The following is a 25,950-nucleotide window of genomic DNA, read 5'->3' on the forward strand; positions in this document are numbered from 1 at the left end:
ACGAGTGTAGAAGATACCAACTCTCCCGGGTATGACCGTTGAGGCCAATGCACCCTGTTGCTCTGCAACGGCTAGTTTCCCATTTTTTAAAAATACTCCCATAATTAAAAAAAAATCAGATAATTAGCATACATTCTTCTCATTTTTGCTTTCAAAATCCAAAAGGAGGATCCAAATCACATTTCTGACTCTTTTCTTGTTCAATATTCCTTCAATCTTCATCAAAATCTTTGCGATTTCTTTGTCATTGATTCATTTCAAAAAAAAAAATGAATCTCGGTTGCTTAGAGGATTGCATCTCTGTGTCATATAAGCAAAGCTCGGAGCCGGTTGTTGATCATCAGAATAAAGAAGGGGATGCTACCGATGAGTCTGTGGCGTCATCTTCTTCCAGAATTGGGAAGGTAAATATTAATAAAAAAAGAAAGGAAGATTGAATGATGGATATCTGAAGCAGATTCAAGATTCGGTTTTTTATTGATAGAATTTGCGTTCAATCAATTTCTTGAACTAGAGTGGTGTATATTGTTTGCTTGGAAATAGGGTTTTGCTTGCCTGACTGAATTTGAAACCCCGAAAACCCTAATAGGCGATTTTATTTGGTAACGGGCTTTTAAAGGTTAATTTAATTGACGAATTTCTAGTTTCGCTGCTAATATTCTTTTATTATTTGTTTCGCATGGTTTTTACAGGTTTAATTGCTACATAACTCTTTTAATCACAGGACTTAAGAAAAGAAACTGAATTATGGTGAAATGAGTTTATAATTGGTTAAGGTTAAAATAAAGGAAAAAGCAATATTACCTGTTTTTAGATGATATGTTATTGGTTTTTTCTTTTTTTTTTTATTGAAATTTTCTGCTGGGCCATATCAAGAATGTTTCTATGATTAATGTGGTATAACTGAGTGAGTTATGCCTTGGAAAGTGCTTTGATGTGTGCGTATAATGAAACAGAGAGAAGAATGCCTAGATGTACGTATCTATCCGCAACTTTTCACTGTTTTCATTTCTTCTCATAACCGTGCTCTTCTGAATGGTGCAGAATAAATCACCAAAAGAAACCAGCCCGTCAGCATGGAATGCTCTTAACAAATTTACATCTCAAATTAAGAAGCCTCCACACCGCAAAAATTCTCCTCTGAACTGGTTTCCCCGCAAAAAAATTGATTCTTACTTGAAAAGGAAAATAAAGATGCTGCAGGTTGTCTCCCATTATCCCATACATCATTTTTTTTTTCTATTGACTGCATCTTTTTTTCTTTTATTGACCAAATGTTAATAATGTGCTTATATCAGGAAGTAGATGGCATGAATTCAACTCTTGACGAGACGCTAGGTGACTCAAATCCTCATTACTGCAGGGTTTTGAGAGAAAAAATGGCAGCGAGAGAGGCTGCTCACAAGGCAATGGAGGCGCGTAAAGCAGCACTGGTTGAAGCATCTTGGTGTAGAATACTCCAAGCAGCCAGGTAGGCTTTTGCTTGCATTCAAGACATGAGGAATTTGGTTTTTTTTCCTTCCATTCAACTTATTCATTTTCATCTTGCAGAATTCAAAGCAAAGAAGCAGGAGAACTGCTGTTGAAAGCTGAGAAAACTGCAGCAGAGGCTTTTGAATCAGCAACTGCCTCGGGAGTGATAATGTATGATATTCCTGACTGTCCTCGGAGTACTTGTCAGATCGAAACATCTTTGGTACATAGAGCAGGTTCTACTACTCATACTGTTAGGGCATCTTTTGAAACGGCATTTGAGGTAGATAAACAAGTGGCTGCAGCTGTAAAGACTGCATTCGTGAGGCTTGCATGTTGTTCCTCTTTTGATAGAGATGAATTTAAAGACCTTCTAAGGAAAATCAATGAGAATCCGGATACCACTGATAGCAATCTAGAGTCAATGGAGTTCTCTTCAGAATGTGAATCAGAGCCAGGGTCAGAACTTGAGACAGTGACTCAAAAAGATGGTTTTAAGTCTCAAGAGTTCAATTGCAAGATGTCAGCTGTGGAGACTAGACAGAAGAAATTCAAGAGGAGGCAGTCTCTTGAAAAGTTTAACACGGAAAAGCTAGTGGAAATGATGCTTGAGAGGCTTAAATGTTTACAAGAGGATGAACTTTCATCACTTGCCACTATAGTTGCAACCTGTGGCTTAAATGCTGCTTTAGCAGAAGTAGAAAACACTAAGCTACAGAATCCATGCTCCATTGCTGATCATCCCTCTGCTTCAGCTCTTAGTTTTGCTAGAAGAACGTCTTCAATTGGAGCTGGAACAGTGAGAAAGACTAGCCAAACTGGACAAATTGACTCGGAACTCCCTAGTCTGGACAAGTTTTTGGTTAAGCACATGACCAAGCTTGAACGAGAGGTCATAGAAGCCAGGAGCAGAAGGAACGAGTCTAAAGATAGAGGTGGGAAATATCCTGGTAAACCTGATGATTCAGGTATAATTTCTTCTGAGACTGTTCCACACATGGAGAATATTCCTGTGAAGCAGTCTTCAAATTTTGAGGAAGAGATTCAAGAGAATGAAAAGCATTTAAAAGAGGATGATGGAGTGGACCATAAAAGCTCAGATGGAGATACTTCTGTTGATGCCATCCCTGACTTGGGAAGTATATTGGTTAAGCACTCATCGAAACTTGAAAAGGAAATTGAAGAGGCAAAAAGGAATTGTGGTAACACATATGATCAGCTCAATGGCAAAAAAAGGGGAGGGATGTCAAATGGGTTGCGTAGTCATAAGAAAGGTGATATTCAGGAAGCACCCAGCCTGGATAAGTTTCTGGTGAAACACGTCTCAAGACTAGAAAGAGAAGTTGAGGAAGCAAAGAACAGAAGGAAAAATGATATGGTTGAGATAGGGAAGGTGGCTAATTTGGAGAAGGAAGTTATATTCGAGAAGAATGCTACCTGCACTAATGGAGAAGTACTTGGAAAAGAAAATATCAACTCAAATAAGGAAGTTGACAGAATTCCAAGCGAAGATAGCCTGGAAAAAATCCTGGTGAAGCCAGTGCATAGGTTGGAGAGGGAAAAATTGCAAGCCTTGTCATCAGGAAGCAATTATGGAGACCCTAGGAACCACAAAAAACGAGGAACCAATGTCACAGATTGTGAGAGCTTGGACAAAGTTTTAGTCAGGCATGTATCTAGACTAGAGAAAGAGAAAATGAGGTTCAATGCAAATGAAGAAGAGGTGAAGGTAAAGAGGGGCGGTGTAAATGTGCCAGCGACAGATGAAAATGGTAGTCTGGACCAAATTTTGGTTAAACACAAATCAAGACTAGAGAAAGAGAAGATGGCCGCCGCTGAGCAACCAAGAGACCAGATTAGATTCTCTGTATCTCGTAGAGAAGCAAGGGAGAGAGAGTTGCAAGAAGCTTGGGGAGGATTAAGCTTAGGAAACTCCATCCGCCCGCATTTCTCCAGACTTGAACGAGACAAGGCAAGTTTCTCAATGAATTACATGAGCAGCTTTTCTTCTGTTTTTTTCTTTATGTCAATCTTCCTGCAACAAAAAACAGAAAAAGGTATTGGTTTTCCATATTTTAATGAACTTTGTAGTTGTTGATTCTTTCTTTTCAGGCTGCTTGGAAAAAAGCTGAAGAGGAGGAAAGGATGCAAGCCATGAAGGAGGTGTTGTAGGTTGCAACTTCGCATTTTGTACAAAATGTTGTAATATATACTTCTTTTTTAGATTCATTGAATTTCCTACCTCTGTATGTAACAGTTACTCTCCCAGGGGAGGGGAGTTTCCTTGGGCCTCCGCCCCCTCTATTTGCACAAATATGTCAAATCCTGTCTTTCCACCCTGGAAATCCAACGTGTGACAAGTGCCATATCTTTCTAAGATAATCATTAGGAATTGAATTCAAAAACCAATAAATTTAAGAACAATAAAAGAGAACCTTTTCTTATCCATTTCACACACTCTAAATGTAAATAAACCTGGGGTAATAACAACAGAATTATACTATTAGCAAATTTTAAGGTAACTCTTGTTAGTTTTTTTTTTCTTTTTGTAATTTCCAAAAAAAAGAGAAAAAAAAAAGAAAGAAAATTAAGCAACAGCGATTTCTAACCTCTACCCTTTATGTCCCACTGACGTTACTTTATTCGCATCTTCTTGTATGCGGTGCTTCATTGTCGGTATTCCCCATTTCCCTTCCCCGCCTTTTTATAGTAATATTTTATTATCTCTCCACCGTCTTCTGCCTTCTAAAACTCACCTTCTTCGAACTCCCTCCTCCGTTTCTTCTCCTTCAAAACCTCAAATCCCATTTGATCAAACCTTTTTCCCTCATCTTATCATCCACCATGGGAGGAGGAAATGGGCAGAAATCCAAGATGGCACGTGAGAAGAACATGGAAAAGCAAAAAGCTGCTGCCAAAGGTATTGTAATATTTCTCCTTTCTTCTTTTCTATCTCTATCTCTCTGGGTTTTTTTTTTTCTAAAAAAACTTCTCTTTTAGTTAGATCTATTCTTCATACTAAGATTTGCTTTGTTTGATTTTTGTTTTGATAGGGAGTCAGCTTGAGTCTAACAAGAAGGCCATGACCATCCAGGTAGTATCTTTGCATGCTCTGGGTTCGTTTACTTTAGATTTAACACTATCTTTGCTTGATCTGTTGTTTTTTGTCAATTGATTTATGGGTATTTTGTTTCCTAATATATCTACATCAAAATTGAGAATTTGAGATGAATATCTTTTCCTTACATGTATGTTTGCAGCTATCTTTAAAGTTTGTATATTTCTGGGTGTTGAGATAATATTAGGATGTATAGCTGTGAGCATAATCCCATAATTGCTTTTTTGTCAGCTTTTGGCAAAATTAGAGACTGGATTATTAGGGTTTTTATTTTTTATTTTGGTATACATATTTGGACTATTTGCAGTGATGTATCATGAGTGAGGAGATTGTTGTTTACATGTTTTAGGGATTTTTAGATTAAACTGTATAGTTGCTGGAACTTTTTTCTTAGTTCCCCTGCTTGAAATTGTAATTTTGATTGAGGCTGTTATCACCTCTCAATACTACATTGTTCTAATATTTTGCTCAGTTCCCTTCCATTGGAAAACCGTGAGATTTTTTTTTCTTTTGCTCTGTGAAAAACTGTGAGATATTAACAGTGGAGTTTAGCTTCTCTTGCATGAACTTTTCAATTTTGATGAGAAGAATCTGTATGACTTTCCTAGCCTTCCTGAAATTTGCATCGTTTATTAGAAGAGATTATTGATGGCAAAAACTGTCTGTCTTTTTTGTATTTTTGTATCTCTAGATACTTTCTTCTTGTTCTGCTTGTATGGAGTTTGGTGATAATTGAAGACTTGCAGTATGTTGCAATCTGGTTACTGGGATCTATCTTCTTTCTTTTAGCTTTGGAACTGCCCAAAAACCATTTCTTAATTCATGAAGATTACAGAATTTCTGCATTTCAAGTTTTTTTTACTCCTTCTGACCTTTTGGTTTGTTTTGGGTTTTTATTTGTTGTATATGTTCATACCTGATCACATGAAAGTGAAGCCAATTTATATCTTTCAAATTAATCATCCTTATCTTTGATTGTTCATTCATTTATAGCTTTAGTTAATAATGTTAATGAGTTAGACACATTTTATTAAATCCATTCGCGAAGATTGTGACTTGGCTTTTGTTAATTGTTTGCATCATTGTTGGCCTTGTCTCTGGTTCCTCCGATATCGTACATGGTGGATGATGGGGACTGAGTATAGTGCAAGGTGTGCATGCAAACATTCATGTGTACCACATCAGAAGTGAAGTGCCGGGAGCATGCTGAAGCGAAGCATCCTAAATCTGATGTATACATGTGTTTTCCTCATCTTAAAAAGTGACACACAAAACTCGATGAAAGAACTGGGAGTTTGAGATGGCTTGTAGCATATATCTATCTTGTACCTTGCTACTTATGATTAGCTTCCTAAAATCTCTTTCACAAGCCTCTGAACTCACCAGTGAATTTTATTGTCGCCATTGTCATGCTGTGTTCAGTCCTGGGTGCCAATTGAATCTATTTGGATTTTTAGCAGTCTCTCTTGCATGTTGCTAGGAAGGCATACAATTGATGTGGTAAAGCTTTCATAATTCTTGTTTGCACGGAAGCCTGTTAAAGCATTAGTGGCCAGTCTTTGCCTTGTGGAGCACTAAAACATTCATCCATCAGGCAGACAGGTTAATGGATGGCAAAATGCTTTTGCCTAAACCAAATTGACCTGTTCAAGCAGTTAATAATTGTTGCTTTTTCTTTACTGAATGTACTGCCTGCATTATTTGGTTTAATGTGTTCCATGGCATTAACTGCTCTTATGATAAAAACCTTTTGCTGTTGGCTCCAGCAAGTAATAACATAAAAAAGAATGCAACTTTGAAGACAAAATCTGAGAGCTTTTGCCTTTGTTAGGCAATTACCAACAGTAAAGACAGGTTTGATGCCCTCACAATAAGGGTTCGGCTTCATGAACAGTGCTATGTGTCGATCAAAAGCCCAAATGTACTTTCCTTTGGGCATTAACTGTATTTTAAACGAGTGCAACGGAGAGAGAGTCAGTGACTCAGTGAGGTACGAACAATTTAAAAGAAGACCAACAAAACACGCAAGAAAATCCTCACATTCCCACCAGGGAGGCAGCTTCCTTGCTTCGTGTTCTCTGGTTTCCAAGTTAACTCCAAGAAAAAGTCAGTGAGAGTGGCGAAGACAGCCTCCAGGTGGGACCCACACCACGCGGCAGAAGACTGAAAGACACGACCAAAGTGTGAACTTCCACAGTTTCACCCCACCCCCACTAACGCGCACTCTTTCCAGTCTCAAACAGTAATAACTCTCTCAACTTGCTACATCTGCAGAATTGACTTGACTTGCTTGACCTCCTTCCTGCTATCTCTCACCCTTTTAAGTTTTCCTTCTCTGTTTTTGTTTTACTTCTTCCTTACCTCTCTTTTTCCCTCTGCGATGGCTCCTCTTTCTTTGTTTTCCTTGCTTCTTTCTTTCCTTCTATTTCTTTCGCCGGCCATTTCAACCAACTCCGAAGGTACTTAACTAGTCACTACCCATCAACATTTTTCTCTTTAGGGTTTCAAATTTCCATCTTTCTCTTCATTCCCATGTTGAAGGATGAGAGGGGATTTCCATATAAAACTATAGCTTACAACAATTGTGTTAGATGTACAAGGATGGGCTTTTTCTTTTTCTTTTGGTTTTGCTATTTTTTCATTTGTTAAGTTTCTTTTGCCTGGAAAGCTACATAATAAAGCCTGGGTTGTTTAAAATTTACCATTTTGTTGGTTTCTGGTTTCAGGAAATGCTTTGCATGCTTTGAGAAGCAGGCTTTCTGACCCCACCAATGTGTTGCAGAGTTGGGACCCTACTCTTGTCAATCCCTGCACCTGGTTTCATGTCACCTGTGATTCTAACAATCATGTTATTCGTTTGTAAGAGTCCTTCATTTCTGGATTTTTCTTATAATCAAAATTTAGAATATTTTTTTTTTGGTTTATTCAGTTCCATTGTCTCTATCATTTTCTCTTTCTAGTTCTTTTGATTCTTATCTTAAAATGTATAAACTTGATTTGATGCTAACTTAATGTACTAAATATACTTTCTTTGTATTACAGGGACTTAGGGAACTCTAATATCTCTGGGATTTTGGGGCCTGAGCTAGGTCAACTCCAACATCTGCAGTACTTGTATTTCTCTTTCTTCCTGACAATTGCTCCTTGATTTTAATTATGCTTTCTTTGGTTGAACAGAAAATTAATGAAAGCAAATGAACTTAGATTTTGAATTTTGATTTCCATTATTGTTGGTTTAAAAGGATATGTCATTCTCCTCAACATGTCCTTGTATCCCAAGTTGAACACAATCATGCATGTTTAGTTTCTAAGTACCCAAAATCAGAGGAAAATTATGGACTCAAGTTTTACTATATTTGTCTTTATATATCATTTACCTTTCCGTGCTTAAGCTGTTTATTTAAAAAAAAAATTCTTCATGTGAAATACTGTAAGATAGTAGTAATCAGGTGTGAAAACGTTCAATCTCTGCAGGGAGCTTTATAAAAATGACATACGAGGGAAAATTCCCAAGGAGTTGGGTAATCTGAAGGACCTTGTTGGCATGGATTTGTATGGTAACAAGTTTGAAGGAGAAATACCTAAGTCTTTCGCCAAACTGAAGTCACTGAGATTCCTGTAAGCAACTTCACATGGATCAACTTAATAGTTTACTTCAACAGTTTGCTTGAATTAATTTAGTGTGCTTGAATCTATTTTGCAGTCGTCTTAACGACAACAAGCTAACGGGATCAATTCCAAGGGAGCTCACTACCCTCTTAAACCTTAAAGTATTGTAAGTTCAGTGGAGAGGAAATAAAATGAAATATCCAAAAGCTTTTTTCCATGCTTGTTTTGGATCTGATTTCTTTTTCTTGCTTGTTTCATGATATGTGGTTTATGTATTAACAAAACGTTTATATTATCAATGCAGTGATGTTTCTAATAATGATCTCTGTGGAACAATTCCAGTTGATGGCCCTTTTTCAATGTTTTCACTGCTAAGGTACCCTTTTTTAATATTTCCAAAATTTGAGCTATTTTTAACTATAAGAATGTAGGAAGTCGACCTGATTGTACATCTCTGTATTATTCAAAGGAGTCATTGGTTGTTATAATCTTTAACAAACCTTATGAGCCAGAGTGCAGTCACATATATGTAAATATTTTGATGCCACAATCAATTTAACTAAATTGTTTGCTTCCTGTCTTTGTTTCAGCTTTGAAAACAACAAGCATCTTAATGGACCGGAGCTGAAAGGACTTGTGCCTTATGACTTCGGCTGCTGAAGAAGCTACTGTTCTTCGAAGGAACTTTGATGGAAGTAAAATTGTAATGCCATATCTTATGATGTAGCAATGGGACTGCCTGCTATTTCTATGTAGTTTAGTTTGATAGTGGTGTTCTTTTACCTTTATAGCCTGCAGAATAAAATGATCTGAGTTTTATAACCTCAAGTTTTGCAGAGAAATATCTTTGTTGGAATCGGTCATGATATCAATATAATTCTGACATCTTGAACCTCAGATCATGATCAATTGAATAGGGGGCTAAGGGCAGGACAGGCATGCTCAGTGTCATACGATGTACTTACTCTCATCTAGCACCCCACCATGCTTCATTTGTACTAAAAAGCCCACTAAGGTAGAGATTAGAGATAGGCCCAAGTCTCTAGGTCAAAGCAGAAAAAATAGGGGCCGAAAAGGCCAAATAAACAGAAGTGGAGGGACGTAAGTGCAAAAACCCAATACGGAGTTGGATTGAACTTTCACGGGCTGGCCTAACGTGTAACTAAAAGACACGTGGTGGGCAGGAGATGGAGAAGAGTAGGCGTGTTAGGAAAACGATTGGCGTAGCTAATCTCGTGGAAGAGTATTCCAATTTCATATGAGCAGACGTGCCTACCTACCACAAGGATCTATCCTCTACTCGCTACAGTTCTCAACTGTTCATCTACTCGCCGCTCTGTCCAATCATTACTAAATAAATGATTTGGCTCCTTATTTTATTTTAGAAATTTAATATTTAAATTAGCCTTCTAAGTTATACACTGAAATGATACAAATAAATAATTTTTAAGACGAAAGAAAAAAACAAAGACAGAATTGAGTTCATTTTTTGTCCAAGATAAATATAAATACGAGGAGTAATCCATTTGATTAAAGTCACTCCATAAAAATCAATTTTATAGAAATAAACTTAACAATTAATTTTGTAATAGTAAATATCATCGCTAAATTTTTTTAATTTACTTTTCCAATGGTTATTAATATTAATTAATATTCTTTTCATCAATTTTTCATTTTCTATTTATTTATTTTTTAAGATATACTTAAATGAAGTATTTTTTAAAAAAATATTTATATTTTTATATAATAAATTTATTTTTAAAATTTTTCATATTAAAAATATTAAATATCTGTATTATAAAAAATAAAATTTATATATGAAATACATCAAAATTAAAATTTTTATTAATCTTCATGAAAATAAAATAAAGAAAAAACAAAGAGAATTCTATTATTTTTTTTTTAAGTTTCCTTGTGCACTAGGGACGCGAGTACAACTCCATTTGGTAATCGCGAAAACAGTTTTAAAAACCCCGAAATCGCCAGATTTCCCACCATAAATATGCAAAAGCAAAATTAAAAAAAGAAATTGTTTTCAAAACCCCAAAACCCCTGCCAAGATTGCCACAGTTGAAGAAAGAAAAACCCTACGGCATTCCAAAGAGAAAAATACTTCCCACAAAAGAGAAAAAAAAAGGGGAAAATGAGCGGGGCTTTGCGTAAAAACTCTAGCATCATCCGGCTGTTACCGAAGCAACCATTCACCGACTTCACTGACCCGATCAACAGAATCCACCCGTTTCTCAGAAACCAAACGCATACCCAAACCAGAGAGTATTTTCGGTTCCCAAATGTTCTAAGAAAAGTGAAAGAATATGAGATCTCCCCTTCTCTTTTTGCTTCTTCGTTTTCTTCTTCCTCGTCTTCCTCAACGAGGGTTGGGTTAGTTGGTTGGTATTTAGGAATGGTGAAGTCATGGCCCGTTTTAACCAAGAGCGTTACTTCCTCGCTTATATATATAGCTGCAGATTTTTCTTCTCAGGTAAATTTCTTCTGTAAAGATGAGATTTTTTTTCTATAAGTCAAGATGGGATTCTTGTTGATTAAAAGGTTAGAAATTTGCAATTGCATTTTGTTTGGTTGATGAGAAAGAGGAGGAAAAGGAAAGAAAATCATTCACGGGTCAATGTTGGGTTGTCTGGAAACTTCTCCATGTTATTGGAAATGGGTTATTTTTAAAAATAACAACTTTTCCGCACTAAACACGTGCGAGTCTATATTTGAAAATTTGATAAGTCAAATAACATTAGTGTGAAGTTATTTGTATTTCATTTCTTGCATTTTGAGCATAACGCTTCACATTTCCATCTATGGCTCCAACAAATATAATGTAGTAAGTCATTTTGATAAATACATGATAAGTGTCGTGACCAAAGAAAAAAAATTACTGTTGTTTTATTGGTTTTTTAGTTGTCTAATTATTATTGTTATATGGTATTGGGTAAAATTCAGTTTAACCTTATAATTTCATTACTTTAGTTATTATGGTATTGATGTTTGTAAAAATTAATCATTATTAGGTAACCTACGTTTTCCATGACAATACAGTTGAAGATCTAAAAGAAATTGTAAATATCAAATTGCCTGTGTAAACTTGTTGCATTTAAAAGTTGCTGCTTCTTGTTATCTAGTTCTTTCCTTTATGACTAATTCGTTCATTTATGTATCATGTACTAGTCAAATTGATGATTACTTGTGTAAAATTGCTGGACATGTAGTTATACATATGCGTGTTTGGTGTATGTATGACATTACAATCTATAGTTTGCTTGCATTTGATTAAATAATTATACATTTGCACGTGTACAAAATCCTGTTTGCATGTGTGTGCTCAGGAGTGCTTTTGTTGTTAGTTTCATTGAGACTTACACCTGTATTTTTTTTAATGGGGACTTCTATGATCAGACAATTTCCAAGCTATCTTCTGAACCTTATGATTTACTGAGGACATCACGTATGGCTGGATATGGGATGTTAATTTTGGGACCATCCCTGCATTTTTGGTTCAACTTGATGTCGAAACTCTTCCCAAAGCGAGATTTGATCACTACTTTTAAGAAAATGGCCATGGGACAGCTACTTTATGGGCCTGCCATGACTGTTGTTTTCTTCTCCTTGAATGCATGTCTACAAGGTACGCACAATTCTTTCCTTACATGTCATAAAATAAACACAGTTTTCTTCTTTAGTTGCTCAATTATGCTGATATTCTGTCATAATTTTCCATCTGTTTTACCTCTTTTTCATATGGAAAAGCATACCCAAACTTTTAAGGCATGTTGAACTGCATCAATATAAATTGTTAATACTTATACATCACCTTTTCTAGCTATAGGTTGTGATTGGAGAATGTAACTTTTAAACAATTTTTAGCCTTATTCAACTAGGGGCCATCTTAACAGAATAATGCATTGACCATCACATTCAAGAAATAATTGCTACAAATACTTTGCTTAAGCAGTTGCCATGGTTTTATGGCTCAGGTGAAAGGAGTGGAGAAATTGTTGCCCGGTTACAGCGTGACTTGGTCCCTACAATGTTAAATGGTGTCATGTACTGGCCCTTTTGTGATTTTATCACCTTCAGATTCATCCCAGTTCATTTGCAGGTATGCTTTCTCTTCGTCCTCTGTCCCTCTCTCTTTTCCTGCATTCTGTTGTGTTATTCTTTGCTCACTCTTCCTCCTCTGGCTGTGGTTTAACTTTTAATCTTGAAATTTTTTCCTGGTGCTATTCATTTTGGCAGCCACTGGTGAGCAATTCATTTTCATACTTATGGACTGTCTATATGACATACATGGCAAGTCTAGCGAAACCTGCCACAATTGCCTGCTGATTGATCTGGTGCTGTCAATTCCCTTATGTTCAAAATCTGACTTTCTACAACGGACAGGAGATCCGATGAACACTATGTGCTCACAGGAATCTGGTGTTGATATAATAGTGCAAGCATATTTAAAGCAAAATTCAACGGGATGAATCAAGTAGGACTCATCATGTTTTTGTTGTGAAATTTTCTCTTTCCCCCCCTTCTCCCCTTCTTCTCCCCCCATAGTTATTGTTATTCTTGAAATGTGAAGCAAAAATCTAGTAATAGGAATGATATTAAAGCATTCTGTAAAACCAGTATTTGCTGTTTTATACTCTCGAGTATGTTATCATATGAAATTCTTTGCCATGCAATCTTTCTTTTCTTTCTTTTGGGTAGCCCTACTGCCAGAATTGGGGCTAATTCCATTTAAGATAAGAGAAGTGACTGGTCCAAACATGCCATCAGGGAATCAGCATTACATTTCTCAAATCTAGCAGGAGATAAAGTATGTGTTCCGATTTATATTGCAAGGACCCATCATAATATATTCTCTAACTGACTATGTAGAAGAACTGTTTAGTTTGTGTAAAGCAGATCATTAAATTCTTGAGCATTCTGGTGTCGTGTTTACTGGCTGGTCTGATATTAGTGTATTATGCTTAACCATGTTTCGGCTCGAAATGAAATGGAAAATTATACTGTTTCATATTGGAAAATACAAAGCCCTAAACGGATAGTTCTCTAACGGTAATAGCCAATTCATTAATGGAAGCAGAAACTAGTCTCTGTTTATAAACGCGGGAAAGAGAACTGATGCCAAGATAAACTCTGATATCAGAACTTATAAATGACCCATATAAAAGTTATATTCAGAAGTGTTTTTCCACATCTGCAAGCACGTGCACTCTTGAGAACTATTTGATTTAAGTGTCAGAAGTAGCAAACATCTTCAATTCTCTGTCAAAACAGGGCCCAACTTGTCCAGCACTGACCAGCCTACTGATTCCCACCGCCCCCATTCTCAGAATGATAATCGTCTTTGATTGATGCACGATATAATCCAATACTCCTACCATATACAAATTGCTACAGCTTTAATTATTTAAAGCAAACATCTTGGTCGGTGATCATTAGCAGAAGACCAGAAGGTTAAAAGGAGCTGTAGAAAACCGCATCAAGTTTGATTCCACATCATTCCATAAACTGAAATGAAGAAAGAACTAACAATGTTTATATCTTCTCACTCATAACTCGGTACACTATTTGGGGAAAGATGAAATGATAAAGAAAGAATAACATAAAACTACATATCAACTGAAGAATTGTTTGACAATGAGATCCTAATCGTATCAAGAATTTTACATTTCTAGTATAAACCTATCTCCTTCTGGTAACCATAGGTGCTAAAATCTAAATGCTTGTTCATCAACTTGATTCAAAACTTTTGCAGGTCGCAGCTGTTAGAGTGTTCCTTTTACCCAACCCCTACCCCCAGCCTCCCCAATAAAAAATGGAATTCTTCTGCTAATGTTGGTTGAGCTCCACAAGACGATATCAAAATTCAAGCAAGGGTATAATTTGATAAAAGATAAAAAACCTAATCATATATTCATTCTGAACATGAAATCATATATGATAATTTCCTAAACTAGTTTAAGTGAACCAGATTCTTCTCAATCTTCAAAAGAGCTAAGACTAATTTTCTCAAGCTGCATAGCCCAATCTTCTCCAAGTACCCGGGGATTCAGTTCCATTGCAGCACGAAAATCCAACATGGATGCATGACATGATTTTGCTGAGTGTTGCAAGTAATTCCGATGTAACATTCCATTCAATCTCGGAATGAACTGACCATTTGATTGCTTCAAATTCCCATCTCCAGACCTTAACCCAGCTAATGCTACACAGGGCTCAATCAATCTTTTTAAGAAAGCATCCAAGCCATTATTCAGTAAGTTAACACAATCCACGGAAACACTAATTCCCTCCATCTCCAACTTCTGCTGCAAACGACTTCTTAGTGATCTTGTATCGGGTAGCTCACCTCTATTTTGGCAGGTCTCTAAGTGGTAATTATTACTTACGAAAGCATTAGAAAGAGCTTTGCGAGCTCCACCAAAATTTATGGAGATACCAAGAGGAGCAGTAACTGGACTTCTACTCTGAACACCTGGGCTACCAGCCACCTGCTCAACCTCTTCCCCATCTTCCACAGATGCAACTTCAGCAGGAGGTCTGCTCCCAAGTGAAAGCAATTCAGTAGCACTCTGCTCTTGTGCCTTAGAAACTGACTCCTCACATACAATACTCTGTGGCTTTCCAAGTGGTCCCAATGGACTTGGACGATCCCGGAACTTTCTATCCCGATTGACAGGAGACCTACCTTTGCGAGGGGAAGGAGGAAATGCATCACCATATAGAGACTGAAGACAATTTCGCTGATAACCATTTCCAATTTGAAGGTTACTTCCTCCCTTTTTAATAGTTTTCAATGGTGGAACTTTGGCAATGCATGCATTCTTGATAATGGATCTAATAAGCCGGTTGTGAAGAGGGATGTTTTCCCTCCCAATGGTCTTAATGCAAGACTTATCAAAATCACACTTGCCGATCTTCAAACTAAACAACCTTCTCAGCTGATCAAAGTACTTCTCTGCTCTTTGATGCCCAACCTTTCTTACAATGAGAGCTTTCAGCTCTAAGGTATCAACACGAGCATAATTTTGATTGAGCATCATCTTCCACTCCAGCTTCCTCGATTTCACTCAAGTAAAAACCCCCATCAAAAATCAATTGCTAAAGTAGAAACTTTTCATCAAAATATATCGAAACCCAGATGTCCAATCACACCCTCCTCAACCTAAAACCCTAATCCCCAAATGCTATTTCCACCTGCAAATTAACCATAATTCCATCAATATAAAATCACAAAATTTACACATTTACAAAATTCTTATAAAAAAAAAACAGAAATTTAGTTCAAAGAGGGAAAAAGCAAAATTCTATTAGTAATTGATTAATGCTAATAGTTACTAACTAAAACCCAATACAAACAACAAAAGATGACAAAAAATAGGCAAAATTTGGTGCAATTAATAAATTATCGAGACAAGTTATAAGAGAAGCCAATCGAACAAACTCGACAGATTTAAACAGTGATAATAAGAAACAATTTATACCGATTTGAGATTTCTATAAGAATAGAAAACCCAACAAGCAAATTGAGAATTGGATTGAGGTGGAGTAAGATACGTACCAATGTCCGTCGATGAAAATGTTCTATTTGGCTATGAACTCTGACCCTTTTTCTTTTCTGTTTTTTATTTTTCTTTTTTGTCCCTTTTTCCGACTCTTTTTCCTGTAGTGTTTGGTGATCGGTTCCTTGTCTGTTTTGTTATTTTGTTCAACTACTTATGTGAACAGGGAATGAGGGAAATACCAAACAGGACTTTAACATATTAAAGGGCTGAACATTCGTTAAGACTAAAAACTCACGTGCTCTTTTTTTTACGTTTGTAATGAGACTTGGCCTCTTGTGTTTCTTATAGTTGCTTCAGCTTTCTTTTGTATACTTTTTTAACCGAAACTTGTAGTTGCTTGATATGTTTGGCTTTGGGGTTTGTTTCCTCCGTTTTTTGACATATATTATGATTCTTGAAGTGCTTCAGAGGAATATGTTTAGTGATTGAAAGCTTCATGCCTGCTTTGCCTGCGTTCATAAAGACCACGGGGCTGAATTTTCTGTTGAGGAAACTTCAGGCATAACCATAACTCATCCAGTCATTCATCTGGCCTGCCATCTCTCTTTAAACTAAAATTCATCCAGCTTCCATGCTTTACACAATGGGATTTGGAAGGTAATATATGGCAAAACTGTTAAGTGCAACTTCAAATCCCTTCTGCAGGTTATCTGTATGCCAATGCTTAAGAAGCATCAGGAGTTCATCAACATGGTCTAATGAATATCTAAGTTACATAAAGTTTGAAGGACAGTGGAACCATTTCCACCCAAATTACTTTGGGTAAATTTCTTATTCTTTGCATATAAATCTGGAACAATGTGGTACAGTTTTATAGATTCCAAGGAGAATACGTAACTAATAATCTGTGAAAAATCAGATTAAACCATGAATCATACTACAAAAGTATACAAAGGAGATCCTACTCTAATTTTTGAACTCCTTCCATTGAAGTTTCAGAGAGTTCTCGGCCAATCTCTAATGGTTTCAAAACCGGAAGAAGACTAACTGAAGCCTCATCTGTAACTTCTTGATGCGGTTGTGGCACATCCAAATTATTTGAAGGAACCACCAGCTGTTCTATATCAAACTGGGTCCATTTCCTATTCCTTGCATGTACTAAAGCAGGGTAAAGGAAGATCCCAACAATAATAACCATACCACTTACAACGAATGTTTTTACAGAAGCTAGGCACATGACAAGAACAAGCAATAAGGCAGGGGGCAGGCAAAGCATTGTTACACCAAATGTTTGTAGAGGAACTCTATAAGGCCGATGTAGATCAGGCTTTTTTACTCTCAATTTTATAAAAGCAGCAAATTCTAGAAGCATTCCTATTGAATATAGGAAGTTAAGAAATTCCAAGATCTCCTGAAAACTCATCCAGGACAAGAAAATAACTCCAGTGGCAGAGCATAAGATGCTAACTGTTGGTGTCCCATTCTTTGACCTACAAAATGGATTTTTAAAGACCATGGTCATGGAAAAGCTCATAATGATATTCATACATTACTTCACTCGAAATAAATTTAGAGCTGTGTTTGCTTGATTATGTTCTGAATGCAGGTGCAAAGGCATAAAAAAGGAGTTCAAAGTTCAAATCAAACTTCCATAGGAAAGTTACAGTGTAGGCTCTTGTAAAAGCTTCAGAGGAAATCTCTAATTTTAATGCTTTCAGTCAATTTTGAAGATGAGTAAGAAATTGGTTATTTTCCTGCAAGCTTAAGCAAAACAACCAATTTGGGTGTTGACATTGGCCAAGTACCATTCTGTACCTTCGTTCATTTAAAATCATACCCGAACAAACCAACAGAGGTCAACTTTCTCTAGATCTGCTTCCATATGGATCTATAAATACTCATAAATCTGCACAATTAAGGAAGCAAAATTAGAGTTCTAACTTACCTTGAAGCAAAGATGGCTGGGAGCATTCCCATCTCACTCATTCCAAGAAGTTGGAAAGCATCTCCACTCATCTCAGCTTCAAACAACCCCAAGTTAGACATTGCAGCAGCTGCTTGAATCCACCATTTGAGCCAGAAGCCTCCTATCAACATCCCAACTTCTGCAAAATATCCATCAGTCCACTCACTAGAAGAAGAGTTCAAAGCTCCTGTCCCAGCAAGAAGTGGAATTAAGTATGAGGAAACCACCAAAACCACTGCTCCGAGAAGTGCCTTTGGAAAGGTCTTACTTGGATTTTCAACCTCCCCAGCAAGAGTACTTGCCTTGTCCCAATAATTCAGATTCCAAAACATACTATTAAAGTAACCCCTCCATTCCACCTTCTTAAAATCCACGACAAGCCACTGCTTAGGCTTTATTCGAGGAATTGAGAGAATCCCCATTACAAGAAAGGGGAAAAGTGAGAAAGCAGCAAGGGAAACAGCAGAAAACCCAACAATATGTAGTCCTCTATAATTCAAATATGTTAGCGAAACTGTGATTCCTAAAAGAGCAGGAATTCGAGCAATTAAATTGTTGAATATTGGAAATGAATGCTTCAAGTAATCAAGGAACAAAACAGGATATAAGGCATTATCCATAACCCCACTAAACCATTTCCAAAATCCTTCTTGAAAACCCCAAAAGGGGCCGAAAGCTGAAGATATCCAAATTACATAACCGCCATTTTCAGGGAAGCTTGTAGCAAGCTCAGCTGTGACTAGAGCTTCAGGGATGCTCCAAATTAAAGGAAATATCAAGAAGCCAAGCAAAGACAAAAGAGGGCCACCTCCTGCCCTCACTGAATCCTCTACACCAAAAGGACCCCCGGATACCTCATAGAATATCAAAGCAATAAGTGGCAATACTGTTAGTTTTGGATTGGCTTTGACAACAGTGCTCTTGTCATCACTTACCATTCCCTCCTCACCCATCCAGAGACAGGAAAAGTGAGAAAGAAAAGAATATCGAAACGTAACGCAACAGATAGCTTCCCTACAAGTGGAAAAAAAACAAAAATCAGATCTTTTTGGAGTTTGAAGGTAGCAACTTTAAACCCCAAGTATAAAAACATATGAATTTGGTTTAAGAAAGCTAACCTGTTTTCTTTTCCAAGGGATTACAGAACTGGGTCTTGCCTAGCACCTCAAAAGGAAACAATCTTTCAGTTTTAGATCTTTCAATAACAGAACATGTTGTCGGTTTTGGTCCTTAAATTGAATCTGTCCTAATTCCTTTTGGAAACTACTATTCGTAGGGGGTTTCGTTGATCCCCCGCCTCATTGCAGAGAGTGTAGTATACTCGAAATTGAATATGATGAAGAAAATAAAAAAGTTTTGTTGACCGATATTTAATTATTATGCAAAGATTTTGCGTTTTTCTTCATGTTTTATTTATTTAACGAGAAAACGAAACTCAAGTTTGCTGACATAGGGGTGTGGGGTACAAGCGTGGTTTGACGAGCGTGAGAACAGTGATGGGTATCTTCCGGGGATGTGGCAATCACCAATGCCAATGACTTCCAGCATTTGTAAAATGGGCTGACCAATCCTAAAACGAAATAATTCCTTATCGTATTCAATTTTCAAAGAGTTAAAGTAGGAGCGCCTCACTGGTTCACCTAGACCAACTTTCTGGTCGAAGAGTTCAAGCCGGAAGAGCAGCCCTTCTAGGACTATAAATTTCTCTCTTTCGAGAACCTTTACTCTAAGGAGCAGAGCAGAAGCTGAAAGATCGCCGAATGTGTCAAGAAGCGTCAGTCGAGATTTGCCTTCCCTTCTTTCAAGAAGCATGAATAGAAAGTGCACATCAGAAACTACAATGCGAGACATTTCAACAAGTACCAGCAGGACTACCACTCCGTTTATATTCTTTCAGTCCACTGCTCAGAGAAAACCTCGCCCAGTTGAAAAAAAATGCTTGACTGCACCCTGGAGGAGCTGTGCTATGGAGGGCTAGAAAAGATCAAGTTAATCAGGGATGTCATCTCGAATGAAGGGTATGTTCTCCCTTTCATACATCATCCTTTTCCCGAGTACTAGTGCTTACTACATGTTTAGGGGTAGGCAGAATTCATAATCTGTCTTTAAGTCGAAGATTCTGATACAAAATCAAAGAGTAATTGTTAGATGAAATTTTAAAAATAGATTTAAATTTAGTCTCTAACATTGTGCTTGATGCAGATGTTGGCAGAATGATTGTCCAAGAAGAGGGAGGAGCCACTAACAATAAATATGAAGCCGGGATGAAAAAAACAGGAACAAAAGCTACATTCGAGGGAAAAGGCGGTAAGAAACCGGGCTATCTTCCAGCAGATACCGTTGTCCTTTGTTTAAGTGGCAAGGCACGATTTGGAGATTGCCGTTGAGGTCCCTATCGTGAAGGCTCTCACAGATTGCTCCCTTTCAGTTACTCAGGATATGAAAAAGTCATTCAGGTTCAAGGAATGTCCAATGCCAAAGGAGCAAAGCGAGGTGACTTGAGAATCACATTTCTTGTCAACTTTCCCACAGAATTGACTGATCAACAAGGCTTCGAAGCTTATATTGGCAGATTGTTCTTGATTGATCATTAGATAATCCCCCTCCTTACGCATTGTAACCTTTTACAGGATGCAGAAAACATCTCTTAAATATGATACTTTGTATGTGATTAGTACAAGGTAATACTTTTTGCCTCACATTTTATGGAAGTAAAATATGCAAAAATGTGTAACCATGAGAAGAAAAGAAAATTGCACTTTATAGTTCTTAACTGGTAATTAAAAAAATACAGTTCCAAGCCCCTTTCTTGATTCTCTTCTTTTATTTTTTTTTTACTACTGCTTATCACTTAAGGCTATTATATGTCCTACTTTTTTACTTTTTGAATAGAATGTCCTGTTTATCTATCTTCTTCTACAAAATTTTCTTTTTATTCAGATAGCTAAGCATCATCTATATATTCTGCAAAAGCCATGACAAAAATGGTATTGCCTATTTACTAAAGTTTTCCTATCACTATAAAAATAAAAAAGATGCAAGTCTTCATACATATTTATGAAGACCACCACACCAACAAGATGGGAAATGATTTAAAAAAGAATTATACAAAAAGAAAAACGTGTTCATGGCATACCATTGAAGAATGACAAGAAATCAAGGCATGCGAAAGTAGTAGTTATATCTGTATAATTTCTGTTAAGTCAAGGACTGGATTTCTTTGTTGGAGGAGATTGCTGAGAAAGAAAAGGAACATCCACCACTGTCCCAAGAATATTTTCTCCAACAACCACAGTATCCCCACACGAAGCTGCTTGCCTCTTGATGTAGCCTAAAGCAAAATGGTCAGATTCCTTTCTTCCAGTGGTATAGCTTGTCAGCTTTCCGACCTGCAGAATTTAAAGAAAAGCTTTGTGTCAGTTCCCCATTCTACCTTAAATATGAGCCAAAAGTAAACGAATTCCCTCATAATTCCAATATATACATGTATTTCAATCTAACAAATCACTTTACGGAAAGAAACGGACTAGAACCTTTTTCCCATTAACTGTAATTGGGCTGCCAGGTTCTACTGGTGCTGACAAATGAATTCCCCATAGTCTCTGTTTAACTCCATCATATGTAATGAGTCTTGATATTGTCTCTTGCCCCTTATAACAGCCTAAGAATAGTAGCGTTAGATAGAGCATCTTTGAAATTTTCTTAGCAGATAGTCAATGGTAAGGATTAGCTACCCTTGTTCATAGAAATTGAGTTCCAAAGACCAGCCTCCAGAACATTAAATTCATTAGTTAGCTCCTTTCCAGGAGCTGGTCGTCCTGCAAAATTAAGTTAGATTTGCCTAAGAACTTACTGAATTACAATTAATCGGGAATAAAAAAATATTAACAATCAATTAAATCAGAGAGCTACTTAATAAACATTTTCCTAGACTGCTTTTTTAACAAGACTAGTAACAGAAATGCTCAAAATGCTTCACTACAACTGGACTTAGCAAATGCTTGAATTTGATATTCTGCATTGAGCAAATAAATAAACCATGAAGCCATGACAGGGCAACAAATAAAGAATTACCACCTTGTATAACCCTTAGTTTTTCCCAGGCATTAAAACCCAATGGAATAGCACCCTGAGATAGAAGAGTTTTCCAGACTGATCCGGCTGTCGTTGGTGACATCAACAACGAAAAACCTTCTTGAGAAATTATATTTCCCACCCCAACAGTTAGAGGCATACCATTCACCTGAAATTGGATAAAAATCCTATTTTTGATATACAACAATAAACACTAAACAGAATACAATTTGACTACTTTCCTATTCTAAATACTATTTTGACATCAAAGAATCTTACCAGCGAGGAACTTACCACATAAAAAAAATTAAAAATGCAAAATAGTCCAAGACAGACCAAAATTAACAACTTGCTCAAAAGAATATAGAGACCTTACGCTGTAATGTCGATTTGTGCCATATGGTTGCCCAACAAGATCACTGAGATTCAAATTAGCCATCACCTGTTTGCACATTACAACTCAAGTCATTAAGATCATCAAAATTAAAACCAACAAAAAGAGCAATGTCATGGAAGAATAACAATTTATAGAAATTTCCTTACTTGGTTGCTTTTTGGACCTGCTAGAGCAAATAAGCAAGTTTGCTTGGTGATGTCTTGAATCTCTACCTTATCAGCAAAAAATACGTACCTGCAAAAGAAAAGCTGAGCACCACGAACATGGCAAAGCTATTCAGGGACAAAAGCAATGAATGCAATGATCTCCAAGAGGTTGAATGGACATACTTATTGAGCATTTCAGTTATGTTTCCACAGGTCTCTGGTGAAACCACTAACACAACTGCCTTTTTCTGTGAACTTGAACAAAAGACTAATAAGCAAACAAATCAACTAGGATCCATCCATTGCTAAAAAGCAAACTAAAATACATTAGAAATAGGAAATAAGACTACCATAATCCACGCATAAGCAATATCTATTGTCCTCGCTGTTGGCGTAACAAAAACTGTATCACATCCCTATGAATTTCAATTGAAGAAAATCCATTCAATTTGAACCAAATGAAGCAAAAAAATGACGCAAACAAAGAGGGTATGTATATCTACTACTCCCCAAGAAACACACACCTGTCCTTCACTAAGACATTCAAAATCTGCAGTAGTTTGGTTGTGAAGAAACTGAATACGGTCATCTCCACTGACTTCAATAATTCAATCCAATATATTATTTTCATAAGAACAAATCATACTCGGATAAGTAAACCTCAAATGAAGTGCAGTGGGAAATAAGCAGAGGTACCTACCTCTTATCCGTCCAAAATGTGAAAGGTCCATAACCTAAAAGCCATCAAATGAAAAACAAGGATATCTAATAATATTAAGAGATTCAAGTCACAAAGAAAATGAAAACGAGAAATATTGAGTCAGAAATTGAATTTAAAGTAGAAACGCACCACCACCCCATTATCGAATGCATCCAAAGCTTCATCATCATTCTCAAAAGTTTCTATTATTCCTTCCTCTGAGACCTTTGCACCTTCAGCTGTAACTGTATCCTGTAAACAATCAAATTAAAAATCCCAAAACACCATACTTTTTCAATGAAAAAAAATGATGAGGGTAGCGCAGGGGCAGACTGTACTAGGAAGTCATGATCGATGGGGGGAGGGGAGAGTTCGAAAGGTAAGGCGGCGATAATAGAGGTAGAGCAAGATTTTCCTGATGAGAGCTTGTTCTTGTTACTCTTCTTGGTCGAAAATGCAGCGTTTCGGTAAAGGAGAGGAGCGGCTCTAGAGTATTGAAGACGAGCGGTGGAACGGCCAACCAAGTGAGCCACGCAAGGCGTCGCCGTCGCGGTCGCCGTCGTCATTCCTTCGTTTGTTGCAGCGGCTGCCGGCTGGGAAGTGGAAAATGCCGAAATCTGATAATAAAAAAAAAAAAGGAAAAAGTCTTTAACCGTTAGAAACTCGGAGGTCCACCCGGTTGCTGAAGATTGTGCTCTATCCATTACATTTCTAAAGAATGGATGTTTTTATTGTAGTCTTATAACCGGATTATATCATCCGCAATTATAATTAATTAATTATAATTTACAGTCATAATTTAGAATTGCGTAAATTTTATTAAAATATTATATGAAGTTTGCAATTATAAGTTATAGAATGAGATATAATTACTTGTTATAATTACAGAGTTTTATGAGTAGGGTATTTGTTATTTTTAAATTACCTTAACACGAATGTTATTATTTGATAAAGTATCCGAATCTTATAAATATTTGTTTAAATTTTTGAATTACCATTTGAATGGGTACATAAATATTTTAAATATTATTTGTTAAATATTTTTATTGAAATAAATAAAAATTAATTTTTATATATATTATTGATGAAAAGTAAATTAATTTATAAAAAATAAATTAAAATTTAAAATTATATATAGAATAAGTAATGAATTTTAATAAATATTACATTAATTATAAAAAATGTATAAACAAAAAATAATACATATAAAATTAAAATTTAATATCAATCATCATTATTTATAATGAAGTTCAATAGTATCCTAAGATCACTACTTGAATCCTACCCGAACTCATGATGAGTAATAATTTTAATGCTTAAACCCGATTATTAAATACTCTAATTTTGCTTAATTGGATTGAGTAATGCAAGATATCGAATAAAAAATACTCATTAACACACTCTTAATTATAATTGAATAATTTCAAAATTATAATAAAAAAACCACAAATAAAATGCTCCCTTTTAAGTAAACTTGTCAAAATGAGCCTGACCCATTTGACCGGTTTATTTTTTATTAAAAATGGGGTTAGTTGGGTTATGAAATTTCAAGTTCATATTATAATTGGGTTTAGATAGGCTAGTCCATCTGATCAATGAGTTGTATCGAGTTGGTACAGGTCATAAGAAAAAAATAAATTTATAATTTTATATATCTAGCTATATAAAATTAATAATTTAGTTACTAATGATATTGTTTATCTTATATATTTCAATGTCTTTAATCTTTATTTGTCAAATTAATAATTTTACTTAAGATTAAAACTCACTATCTCTTTTTCTTTTATGGTAATGAATATTAGTTGATAATAATTCAAATCTTGATACATCATTATTGTCCAAACAAGATTCAAATATTTTACTTAAAAATGAGGATTGGGAAGGACATAAATGAGTATTGAAATTTCTATTTATTTTGTTACGTACTTATGTTAATAGGATTGTAATTTATGTTAAAAATTAAAACTTTACTTATATTTGATATAATTTATTTATTTATTTATATTTAGTGTAATTTATTTTGTTGTAACATATTTTTATTATTCAATTTATAGATTAAATTATGCAACAATTTTATTCATAAGGAGTTTTAGGTAAAATTGAGGAAATGAATTTTTTTTTTTGAAAAAAAAAGAAGTGAGTTGTCCTAATTGACCCATGGGTTGATAATGGGTGGATTGGACTGGAGTTTTGATAGTCCATATAAAAAATGGACTAACCCAGCTCAACCCATATTGACACCTCTACTTTTAAGCATAAAGCTATTTGAATAATGATTATTTAACTTTCAATATTATTTCTAGACATTGATTTTTCTTTTAATAAAAAATGAAAAAAACATAAAGATTGGATAACATCTTATCAAATTATTTAATGAAAAAAATTAGTGCTTAAATGTAAATTTATAAGAATAATAAAAAAAATAGGGATAATGATTAAATAAGTTCCTAAATTAAACAAGCTATTGTTTTTTTTATTGTGTTCAATTAAGTTTTTATATATTTATTTTGGATCAAATAAGTATTTATTACTAATTATTAACTAATTCAAAATATCATCTGTTATTTTATATCCACATAGCATTGACATGACATTAATGCAGAGGATAAAAAATATTACATTATCATATTATCATGTTAAATTAATATGTCATGTTATCATTAATTATAATATGTAAATATGTCACATTATCATTAATTATGATATATTAATATGTTACGTTATTATCACGCAATATAAAATGACAATGATATTTTGACAAAATTAATCATTAATCATAAAAATTTATTTGACACAAAATAAAAATAAAAAAACTTATTTGACTCATAATAAAAATATAATAACTTGATTGATCATAATAATAACATAAAGACTTATTTAAATTTTTTTAAATAGTTTAAAAAATTTTAATATTATGTAAAAAAATTAATATTCTTATATCTCAACCTAATGTGTA

The 25,950-nt window shown here is 35.4% G+C and overlaps 7 protein-coding genes and 1 pseudogene across 7 annotated transcripts; 5 read left to right on the forward strand and 3 right to left on the reverse strand.

Annotated features, from left to right (window-relative positions):
• Positions 140 to 3,818, forward strand: LOC18608057. Its single transcript, XM_007042535.2, has 5 exons — positions 140 to 404; positions 1,045 to 1,203; positions 1,299 to 1,471; positions 1,552 to 3,445; positions 3,586 to 3,818. Exons 1-5 carry the CDS (start codon positions 270 to 272, stop codon positions 3,643 to 3,645), a joined length of 2,421 nt encoding a protein of 806 aa, XP_007042597.2. The 5' UTR covers positions 140 to 269; the 3' UTR covers positions 3,646 to 3,818.
• On the forward strand, positions 4,057 to 6,106 carry LOC108660939 (uncharacterized protein At2g23090-like). Its single transcript, XM_018115611.1, has 3 exons — positions 4,057 to 4,393; positions 4,527 to 4,567; positions 5,737 to 6,106. The coding sequence occupies exons 1-3, from the start codon at positions 4,318 to 4,320 to the stop codon at positions 5,854 to 5,856; spliced, it is 237 nt and encodes a 78-aa protein (XP_017971100.1). The 5' UTR covers positions 4,057 to 4,317; the 3' UTR covers positions 5,857 to 6,106.
• LOC18608058 (somatic embryogenesis receptor kinase 2) lies at positions 6,560 to 9,097 on the forward strand. The gene is made up of 7 exons (XM_018115609.1): positions 6,560 to 7,050; positions 7,318 to 7,450; positions 7,634 to 7,705; positions 8,066 to 8,209; positions 8,295 to 8,366; positions 8,505 to 8,576; positions 8,791 to 9,097. Exons 1-7 carry the CDS (start codon positions 6,972 to 6,974, stop codon positions 8,858 to 8,860), a joined length of 642 nt encoding a protein of 213 aa, XP_017971098.1. The 5' UTR covers positions 6,560 to 6,971; the 3' UTR covers positions 8,861 to 9,097.
• Positions 10,211 to 12,882, forward strand: LOC18608059 (PXMP2/4 family protein 4). The gene is made up of 4 exons (XM_007042538.2): positions 10,211 to 10,682; positions 11,606 to 11,834; positions 12,184 to 12,308; positions 12,446 to 12,882. The coding sequence occupies exons 1-4, from the start codon at positions 10,344 to 10,346 to the stop codon at positions 12,533 to 12,535; spliced, it is 783 nt and encodes a 260-aa protein (XP_007042600.2). The 5' UTR covers positions 10,211 to 10,343; the 3' UTR covers positions 12,536 to 12,882.
• LOC18608060 lies at positions 13,672 to 16,078 on the reverse strand. The gene is made up of 2 exons (XM_007042540.2): positions 15,768 to 16,078; positions 13,672 to 15,403 (listed from the first exon to the last, which is right to left on the reverse strand). Exon 2 carries the CDS (start codon positions 15,247 to 15,249, stop codon positions 14,185 to 14,187), a length of 1,065 nt encoding a protein of 354 aa, XP_007042602.2. The 5' UTR covers positions 15,250 to 15,403; positions 15,768 to 16,078; the 3' UTR covers positions 13,672 to 14,184.
• Positions 16,488 to 19,003, reverse strand: LOC18608061 (probable polyamine transporter At3g19553). Its single transcript, XM_007042542.2, has 3 exons — positions 18,796 to 19,003; positions 17,657 to 18,691; positions 16,488 to 17,201 (listed from the first exon to the last, which is right to left on the reverse strand). The coding sequence occupies exons 2-3, from the start codon at positions 18,628 to 18,630 to the stop codon at positions 16,673 to 16,675; spliced, it is 1,503 nt and encodes a 500-aa protein (XP_007042604.2). The 5' UTR covers positions 18,631 to 18,691; positions 18,796 to 19,003; the 3' UTR covers positions 16,488 to 16,672.
• Positions 19,140 to 20,292, forward strand: LOC18608063 (annotated as a pseudogene).
• LOC18608064 (putative transferase At1g60990, chloroplastic) lies at positions 19,832 to 23,687 on the reverse strand. Its single transcript, XM_007042545.2, has 13 exons — positions 23,333 to 23,687; positions 23,145 to 23,246; positions 22,995 to 23,028; positions 22,819 to 22,892; positions 22,645 to 22,710; positions 22,478 to 22,542; positions 22,295 to 22,382; positions 22,128 to 22,193; positions 21,755 to 21,920; positions 21,412 to 21,495; positions 21,211 to 21,338; positions 20,814 to 21,066; positions 19,832 to 20,298 (listed from the first exon to the last, which is right to left on the reverse strand). The coding sequence occupies exons 1-12, from the start codon at positions 23,558 to 23,560 to the stop codon at positions 20,881 to 20,883; spliced, it is 1,287 nt and encodes a 428-aa protein (XP_007042607.2). The 5' UTR covers positions 23,561 to 23,687; the 3' UTR covers positions 19,832 to 20,298; positions 20,814 to 20,880.

The sequence above is a fragment of the Theobroma cacao genome, chromosome 2 (assembly GCF_000208745.1).
Source record: "Theobroma cacao cultivar B97-61/B2 chromosome 2, Criollo_cocoa_genome_V2, whole genome shotgun sequence".
Classification (NCBI taxonomy): domain Eukaryota; kingdom Viridiplantae; phylum Streptophyta; class Magnoliopsida; order Malvales; family Malvaceae; genus Theobroma; species Theobroma cacao.